This window comes from Oncorhynchus gorbuscha, linkage group LG11, assembly GCF_021184085.1.
Source record: "Oncorhynchus gorbuscha isolate QuinsamMale2020 ecotype Even-year linkage group LG11, OgorEven_v1.0, whole genome shotgun sequence".
Taxonomy (NCBI): domain Eukaryota; kingdom Metazoa; phylum Chordata; class Actinopteri; order Salmoniformes; family Salmonidae; genus Oncorhynchus; species Oncorhynchus gorbuscha.
In genome coordinates this window covers 82,886,366-82,896,384 of record NC_060183.1, presented here as the reverse complement: position 1 = coordinate 82,896,384, position 10,019 = coordinate 82,886,366, and the positions used below count along the sequence as shown (strand labels likewise).

At 43.3% G+C, this 10,019-nt stretch overlaps 1 protein-coding gene across 17 annotated transcripts in view; it reads right to left on the bottom strand.

Moving 5' to 3' along the window:
* LOC123989556 (transcription factor 4-like) overlaps window positions 1-10,019 on the bottom strand; it is a 474,938-nt gene that overhangs the window by 8,718 nt on the left and 456,201 nt on the right. For all 17 annotated transcript variants that reach the window (XM_046290648.1, XM_046290653.1, XM_046290654.1 and 14 more), the window contains 2 exons: window positions 4,911-5,061; window positions 2,013-2,242 (listed from right to left, as the gene is read on the bottom strand). In XM_046290648.1, the coding sequence (XP_046146604.1) occupies window positions 2,013-2,242; window positions 4,911-5,061 (381 nt within the window). The remainder of the gene's footprint in view (window positions 1-2,012; window positions 2,243-4,910; window positions 5,062-10,019) is intronic.

Here is a 10,019-nt window from a genome sequence, read left to right as displayed (position 1 = left end):
ATATATGTCTCTATGTGTCTTTATATGTCTCTATGTGTCTATGTATGTCTCTGTGTCTATATATGTCTCTATGTCTCTATGTGTCTATATATGTCTCTGTGTGTCTATATATGTCTCTATGTCTCTATGTGTCTATATATGTCTCTATGTCTCTATGTGTCTATATATGTCTCTGTGTGTCTATATATGTCTCTGTGTGTCTATATATGTCTCTATATATGTCTCTATGTGTCTATATATGTCTCTGTGTGTCTATATATGTCTCTGTGTGTCTATATATGTCTCTGTGGCTATATGTTTCTCTATGTGTCTATATATGTCTCTGTGTGTCTGTATATGTCTCTGTGTGTCTATATATGTCTCTGTGTGTCTGTATATGTCTCTGTGTGTCTATATATGTCTCTGTGTGTCTATATGTTTCTCTATGTGTCTATATATGTCTCTGTGTGTCTATATCTTTCTGTATGTGTCTATATATGTCTCTGTGTGTCTATATATGTCTCTGTGTGTCTATATATGTCTCTATATATGTCTCTATGTGTCTATGTATGTCTCTGTGTCTATATATGTCTCTGTGTATCTATATATATCTCTGTGTGTCTATATATGTCTCTGTGTGTCTATATATGTCTCTGTGTCTATATATGTCTCTATATATGTCTCTATGTGTCTATATATGTCTCTGTGTGTCTATATATGTCTCTATGTGTCTATGTATGTCTCTATGTGTCTATGTATGTCTCTGTGTCTATATATGTCTCTGTGTGTCTATATATGTCTCTGTGTGTCTATATATGTCTCTATGTGTCTATGTATGTCTCTGTGTCTATATATGTCTCTGTGTGTCTATATATGTCTCTGTGTGTCTATATGTTTCTCTATGTGTCTATATATGTCTCTGTGTGTCTATATGTTTCTCTATGTGTCTATATATGTCTCTGTGTGTCTATATATGTCTCTGTGTCTATATGTTTCTCTATGTGTCTATATATGTCTCTGTGTGTCTATATATGTCTCTATGTGTCTATGTATGTCTCTGTGTGTCTATATGTGTCTCTGTGTGTCTATGTATGTCTCTCTGTGTCTATATATGTCTCTGTGTGTCTATATATGTCTCTATATATGTCTCTATGTGTCTATATATGTCTCTGTGTGTCTATATGTCTCTGTGTGTCTATATATATCTCTGTGTCTATATGTTTCTCTATGTCTCTATATATGTCTCTATGTGTCTATATATGTCTCTGTGTGTCTATATATGTCTCTGTGTCTATATGCTTCTCTATGTGTCTATATATGTCTCTGTGTGTCTATGTATGTCTCTGTGTCTATATATGTCTCTGTGTGTCTATATATATCTCTGTGTGTCTATATATGTCTCTGTGTGTCTATATATGTCTCTGTGTGTCTATATATGTATCTATGTGTCTATATATGTCTCTGTGTCTATATGTTTCTCTATGTGTCTATATATGTCTCTGTGTGTCTATATATGTCTCTACGTGTCTATGTATGTCTCTGTGTCTATATATTTCTCTGTGTCTCTATATATGTCTCTGTGTCTATATATGTCTCTATGTGTCTATATATGTCTCTATGTGTCTATGTATGTCTCTGTGTCTATATATGTCTCTATGTGTCTATATATGTCTCTGTGTGTCTATATATGTCTCTGTGTGTCTATATATATCTCTGTGTCTATATGTTTCTCTATGTCTCTATATATGTCTCTATGTGTCTATATATTTCTCTGTGTGTCTATATATGTCTCTGTGTCTATATGCTTCTCTATGTGTCTATATATGTCTCTGTGTGTCTGTATATGTCTCTGTGTGTCTATATATGTCTCTGTGTGTCTGTACATGTCTCTGTATGTCTGTCGGTATGTGTCTGTTTGTGTGTGTCCGTCTCTAAGTGTCTGTCTCCCTGTGTGTGTCAGGTCCCTATAGGTATATATATATATGTGTGTGTCAGGTCCCTGTAGGTATATATATGTGTGTCAGGTCCCTTGCCTCTGACTTGCTGCTCCAGACTCAGTATGACGGCCACGGCCTGATGCAGTATGAGCAGTTTGGTCTGTGGCTTGTCACTCTTCAGGTGCAGCTGCACCATGCGCCCCAGCTCCTTGAAAGCCTCGTTGATGTCTCGGACACGCAGCCGTTCCCGGGCGTTGTTGGCCATCCTGCGTTCCTTCTCGCGTTCGATCTTCTGCTCTGGAGACAAGTCCTCGTCGTCCGCGTTGCTGTGGGACCGATAGGGGACTGATCAGCACCAGCTAAACCAACGCTTACCCACGCTTACCCACTTTGAAATGCCAGCACAATGGATGAAGAAAGGTTCAGTCTGAATCTCTGTTTATAGGAGTTGTGATGCCTATCCATTTACCTGTACAGCTGACCGTACTGTATACTCTACTGTATAGATATATATGTAGATGGTGATGTAACCTGAAAACAATTCATTTTCTATTTTCAATCGTTCAATGCAACTGCAGTACTGCAGGATACCAACTGTAGTACTGACTTATACCAACTGTAGTACTACAGGATACCAACTGTAGTACTACAGGATACCAACTGTAGTACTGACTTATACCAACTGTAGTACTACAGGATACCAACTGTAGTACTGCAGGATACCAACTGTAGTACTGCAGCATACCAACTGTAGTACTGCAGGATACCAACTGTAGTACTGCAGCATACCAACTGTAGTACTGACTTATACCAACTGTAGTACTACAGGATACCAACTGTAGTACTGAAGGATACCAACTGTAGTACTGCAGAATACCAACTGTAGTACTGCAGGATACCCACTGTAGTACTGCAGAATACCAACTGTAGTACTGCAGGATACCAACTGTAGTACTGCAGGATACCAACTGTAGTACTGCAGCATACCGACTGTAGTACTGCAGAATACCCATTGTAGTACTGCAGGATACCAACTGTAGTACTGCAGAATACCCACTGTAGTACTGCAGAATACCCACTGTAGTACTGCAGCATACCGACTGTGGTACTGCAGGATACCAACTGTAATACTGCAGAATACCGACTGTAGTACTACAGAATACCAACTATAGTACTGCAGAATACCAACTGTAGTACTGCAGAATACCCACTGTAGTACTGCAGGATACCGACTGTAGTACTGCAGGATACCAACTGTAGTACTGCAGCATACCGACTGTAGTACTGCAGAATACCAACTGTAGTACTGCAGAATACCAACTGTAGTACTGCAGAATACCAACTGTAGTACTGCAGAATACCCACTGTAGTACTGCAGGATACCAACTGTAGTACTGCAGGATACCAACTGTAGTACTGCAGGATACCAACTGTAGTACTGCAGAATACCAACTGTAGTACTGCAGAATACCCACTGTAGTACTGCAGGATACCAACTGTAGTACTGCAGGATACCAACTGTAGTACTGCAGCATACCGACTGTAGTACTGCAGAATACCAACTGTAGTACTGCAGCATACCGACTGTAGTACTGCAGGATACCAACTGTAGTACAGCAGAATACCAACTGTAGTACTGCAGAATACCAACTGTAGTACTGCAGAATACCAACTGTAGTACTGCAGGATACCAACTGTAGTACTGCAGGATACCAACTGTAGTACTGCAGAATACCAACTGTAGTACTGCAGGATACCAACTGTAGTACTGCAGGATACCAACTGTAGTACTGCAGGATACCAACTGTAGTACTGCAGAATACCAACTGTAGTACTACAGGATACCAACTGTAGTACTGCAGAATACCAACTGTAGTACTACAGGATACCAACTGTAGTACTGCAGAATACCAACTGTAGTACTGAAGGATACCAACTGTAGTACTGCAGAATACCAACTGTAGTACTGCAGAATACCAACTGTAGTACTGCAGAATACCAACTGTAGTACTGCAGAATACCAACTGTAGTACTGCAGCATACCGACTGTAGTACTGCAGAATACCAACTGTAGTACTGCAGAATACCAACTGTAGTACTGCGGAATACCAACTGTAGTACTGCAGCATACCAACTGTAGTACTGCAGGATACCAACTGTAGTACTGCAGAATACCAACTGTAGTACTGCAGAATACCAACTGTAGTACTGCAGGATACCAACTGTAGTACTGCAGCATACCAACTGTAGTACTGCAGAATACCAACTGTAGTACTGCAGGATACCAACTGTAGTACTGCAGCATACCGACTGTAGTACTGCAGAATACCGACTGTAGTACTGCAGAATACCAATACCAATAGTAGTTTCATCATCATGATCATCTGGGGTTGGGGTCTGAAAAACTCCGATTGTATCATTCCAGGCGGAAGGGGGCTATAACCGCAGTGATGTCACGGCGTTTATCCTGGATGGTGCATCTTGGGAATGAGGAAGTGGGGGCCTTCTCTGGTGTGTGAGAAACAGCTAAAACACGGCTCAAGTCTGATGACAAGTCAGGAATTACCCGAAGGAGAAGAACTTCGGAGAAAACTATGAATGATTGATTTGATTCATTTGTTATTAAAGTATGTGTGCATTCAACCAAAAATCTACGAGTGCTGTGAGTGTTTGGAAAGGTTTTTTGGCAAATTTAAAAATATGTCATTGTATTTTACTGTCATAAAGTCTATGTAGTTGCAGAACAATGTTGCAGATAGTTAAGTGGATATATTTGAGAATGTATTTCACTTTGTGGGTTATCCAGGTCTTTTGTTTTTCTAGTCATCGTTTATTAATTAATTTAGCTGTCCCTAAAATCACACTGTTCATCTAATAAAAATCACACTGTTCACTTCATCAAAATTCGTTGTAAGTGGTATTTAAATGAAGCGAGCACTGTGAACATGGCTACCTAGATTTGAACCTATCAATAGATGTGATCTAGATCTTGACCTATCAATAGACTTGAGGTCCTTGTTGTCAGGCTCCTCCTTCTTGGTCTCCATAGACCTGGCATCCTGTAGGTTCTCATCCCCCTCATCCTCCGACTTGATCTCTGACGAGACGGACGAGGCACTCTGGCCCTGGAGACCACTGGAGAGAGCTGGGGAGAGAGGAGGAGAGAGTGGAGGAGAGGGGGGATGGGGAGCAGGAGAGGACGGGCGGAGAGGAGGAAGAGAGGGTGGGGGAGAGGAGGAGAGAGTGGAGGAGAGGGGGATGGGGAGCAGGAGAGGACGGGCGGAGAGGAGGAAGAGAGGGTGGGGGAGAGAGGAGGAGAGAGTGGAGGAGAGGGGGATGGGGAGCAGGAGAGGACGGGCGGAGAGGAGGAAGAGAGGGTGGGGGAGAGGAGGAGAGAGTGGAGGAGAGGGGGATGGGGAGCAGGAGAGGACGGGCGGAGAGGAGGAAGAGAGGGTGGGGGGGAGAGGAGGAGAGAGTGGAGGAGAGGGGGATGGGGAGCAGGAGAGGACGGGCGGAGAGGAGGAAGAGAGGGTGGGGGGAGAGGAGGAGAGAGTGGAGGAGAGGGGGATGGGGAGCAGGAGAGGACGGGCGGAGAGGAGGAAGAGAGGGTGGGGGGAGAGGAGGAAGAGAGGGTGGGGGGAGAGAGGAGGAGAGAGTGGAGGAGAGGGGGGATGGGGAGCAGGAGAGGACGGGCGGAGAGGAGGAAGAGAGGGTGGGGGAGAGGAGGAGAGAGTGGAGGAGAGGGGGATGGGGAGCAGGAGAGGACGGGCGGAGAGGAGGAAGAGAGGGTGGGGGAGAGAGGAGGAGAGAGTGGAGGAGAGGGGGATGGGGAGCAGGAGAGGACGGGCGGAGAGGAGGAAGAGAGGGTGGGGGGAGAGGAGGAAGAGAGGGGGGGGAGAGGAGGAGAGAGGGTGGGGGAGAGAGGAGGAGAGAGGGTGGGGAGGAGAGGAGGAAGAGAGGGTGGGGGGAGGGGACACGGAGACCTTCATTACTTTTCATTTTTTTTGCCAAACAGCAGCCTACATTCATTAACCGGCAGCTTTCAACACACCTACATTCATTAACCGGCAGCTTTTCTAACAATAAGGTATATTACGTTATTATAACAGTTATTACGTTATTATTACAGTTATTATGTTATTATTACAGCTGTTACGTTATTATTACAGTTATTATGTTATTATTACAGTTGTTATGCTATTATTACAGTTATTACGTTATTATTAGTTATTATGTTATTATTACAGTTATTATGTTATTATAACAGTTATTACGTTACTATTACAGTTATTACGTTATTGTTACAGTTATTACGTTACTATTACAGTTATTACGGTATTGTTACAGTTATTACGTTACTATTACAGTTATTACGGTATTGTTACAGTTATTACGTTACTATTACAGTTATTACGGTATTGTTACAGTTATTACGTTACTATTACAGTTATTACGGTATTGTTACAGTTATTACGTTATTGTTACAGTTATTACGTTACTATTACAGTTATTACGGTATTGTTACAGTTATTACGCTACTATTACAGTTATTACGTTATTATGAGCTATTATGTTATTATTACAGTTATTATGTTATTATAACAGTTATTATGTTATTGTTACAGTTATTACGTTACTATTACAGTTATTACGGTATTGTTACAGTTATTACGGTATTGTTACAGTTATTACGGTATTGTTACAGTTATTACGTTATTATTAGTTATTACGTTATTATTACAGTTAGTACATTATTGTTACAGTCATATTGCGCTATTATCACAGTTATTATGTTATTATCACAGTTATTATGTTATTATTACAGTTATTATGCTATTATTAGTTATTACGTTATTATTACAGTTAGTACATTATTGTTACAGTCATTGCGTTATTGTTACAGTCATTGCGTTATTGTTACAGTTGTTACGTTATTATTACAGTTGTTACGTTATTATTACAGTTGTTATGCTATTATTACAGTTGTTACACTATTATTGCAGTTATTACGGTATTGTTACAGTTCTTACATTATTATTAGTTGTTACATTAGTTATTATGCTATTATCACAGTTATTACGTTATTATTAGTTATTCCATTATTATTAGTTATTACGTTATTATTACAGTTAGTACATTATTGTTACAGTTATTACACTATTATTAGTTAATGCGTTATTATTACAGTTGTTATATTATTATTACAGTCATTACGTTATTATTACAGTTATTACACTATTATTAGTTATTGCGTTATTATTACAGTTATTACACTATTATTAGTTATTGCGTTATTATTACAGTTATTACACTATTATTAGTTATTGCGTTATTATTACAGTTATTACACTATTATTAGTTATTGTGTTATTATTACAGTTATTACACTATTATTAGTTATTGCGTTATTATTACAGTTATTACACTATTATTAGTTATTGCGTTATTATTACAGTTGTTATATTGTTATTACAGTTGTTACGTTATTATAACAGTTGTTACGTTATTATAACAGTCATTACAGTGGCTTCTAATCCCTGACCGGATCTTTTATTCCTGTGTCTGAACATGATTTTGTGATGACCATTTTCTTGATTTTGCAGATCCATGACTATGGGGTATCGTCATTTGCTAGCTAGCTATCAGGGTCTAGTTTAGTCCAATGGCTAGCTGGATGACCAGTTCAGACAGTCAGGTCCATATGAGATTCAAGGCCCTAATAAGTGCCATCGTGCAGAAATACTGTTTGATGAGCTAGTTAAGTTAGCTAGCAAGGTATACCAGTTATAAAAGAGGATGCTAAGCAAGCTTTGCATGCATGGCAGGACCAGTGTTGTGATAGACGGTAGACCAATCCCTGGTGTTGTCATCCTTAAAACCAGGACGGTTTAGGCTGTAGAGAAAACACTTTGTTTCAGAGAGCTCCCATTGGCATTCGTTAATTTCTCTCATTATATATTTTTTCGCTTGAAAAAAGTGGTAGAATTAGCTAAATAAGTTACCCTACGATGAGTCTTCATGGCTATTTCTCAAAAGTTTCCAACAACATGCCCAGCAGAATAATATATAATAATATATGCCATTTAGCAGACGCTTTTATCCAAAGCGACTTACAGTCATGTGTGCATACATTCTACGTATGGGTGGTCCCGGGAATCGAACCCACTACCCTGGCGTTACAAGCGCCATGCTCTACCAACTGAGCTACAGAAGGACCAGAACTACACCCGTGAACCACCACCCGTGTAGATGTGCAGGATGAGATAACCAACATTAGCAAAGCTAACACCAATGCAGATCCAGGCACAATAGACATTGTGATTCAAAAGATGACTGATCACATTACTAAAGTGATCAATATCAAGACAGGAAAGGTCTTGGAAGCAATAGCAGGCCATTCAGCCGAACTACAGAAGGTTGTCAAGCGTGTTGATGATGCGTAACGAAGAATTTCTACTGTGGAAACTTCAACTACATCAATGGACACAAGGATAAGGGCACTATAGGTGAGCAAAATGGCGGAGCACATTGATAATTTGGATAAGCGAGAACACAGATGTAATATCCGTGTGGTGGGACTCCCGGAAAATACTGGATCGAGCCCATCGATACCCGGTCCCAACCAGCGCCCACGACCAGCGGTCTCAACCAGCGCCCACGGCCAGCGGTCCCAACCAGCGCCCACGGCCAGCGGTCTCAACCAGCGACCACGGCCATGGGTCCCAACCAGCGCCCACGGCCAGCGGTCCCAACCAGCGCCCACGGCCAGCGGTCCCAACCAGCGCCCACGGCCATGGGTCCCAACCAGCGCCCACGGCCAGCGGTCCCAACCAGCGCCCACGACCAGCGGTCCCAACCAGCGCCCACGGCCAGCGGTCCCAACCAGCGCCCACGACCAGCGGTCCCAACCAACGCCCACGGCCCAGCGCGCCCACGGCCATCCCAACCAGCGCCCGACCAGCGCCCATGGGTCCCAACCAGCGCCCACGACCAGCGGTCCCAACCAGCGCCCACGGCCAGCGGTCCCAACCAGCGCCCACGACCAGCGGTCCCAACCAACGCCCACGGCCAGCGGTCCCAACCAGCGCCCACGGCCATGGGTCCCAACCAGCGCCCACGACCAGCGGTCCCAACCAGCGCCCACGGCCAGCGGTCCCAACCAGCGCCCACGACCAGCGGTCCCAACCAGCGCCCACGGCCATGGGTCCCAACCAGCGCCCACGACCAGCGGTCCCAACCAACGCCCACGGCCAGCGGTCCCAACCAATGCCCACGGCCAGCGGTCCCAACCAACGCCCACGGCCATGGGTCCCAACCAGCGCCCACGACCAGCGGTCCCAACCAGCGCCCACGGCCAGCGGTCCCAACCAGCGCCCACGACCAGCGGTCCCAACCAGCGCCCACGGCCATGGGTCCCAACCAGCGCCTACGACCAGCGGTCCCAACCAACGCCCACGGCCAGCGGTCCCAACCAGCGTCCACGACCAGCGGTCCCAACCAACGCCCACGACCAGCGGTTAGCAACTTCCTTGACAAGCAGCGCATCACGGATGCAGGCAAACACCGGATCTGACGGTAGTCAACGCCCAGATCCAAGGGTCTTATTCTTCAATGATTACTCCACAGTGGTTGTATGAAGACGGAAGGCGTTTGATGAGGCGAAGGCTCAACTCAAGCAGAATGAAGATGGACTACACACTGCTGTTCCCGTACACGTTGAAGATGATCAAATCAAATGTATTTGTCACATACACATGGTTAGCAGATGTTAATGGTCACATGGTTAGCAGATGTTAATGGTCACATGGTTAGCAGATGTTAAGGCGAGTGTAGCGAAATGCTTGTGCTTCTAGTTCCGACAATGCAGTAATAACCAACGAGTAATCTAACCTAACAATTCCAAAACTACTACCTTATACACACAAGTGTAAAGTGATAAAGAATATGTATATTAAGATACAGTATATGAATGAGTGATGGTACAGAATGGCATAGGCAAGATACAGTAGATGGTATAGAGTACAGTATATACATATGAGATTATGGTCAACGGAATGCCTAAGAAGCTTTACACACATGAAGAGGCTGCTGGGTTTATTGACG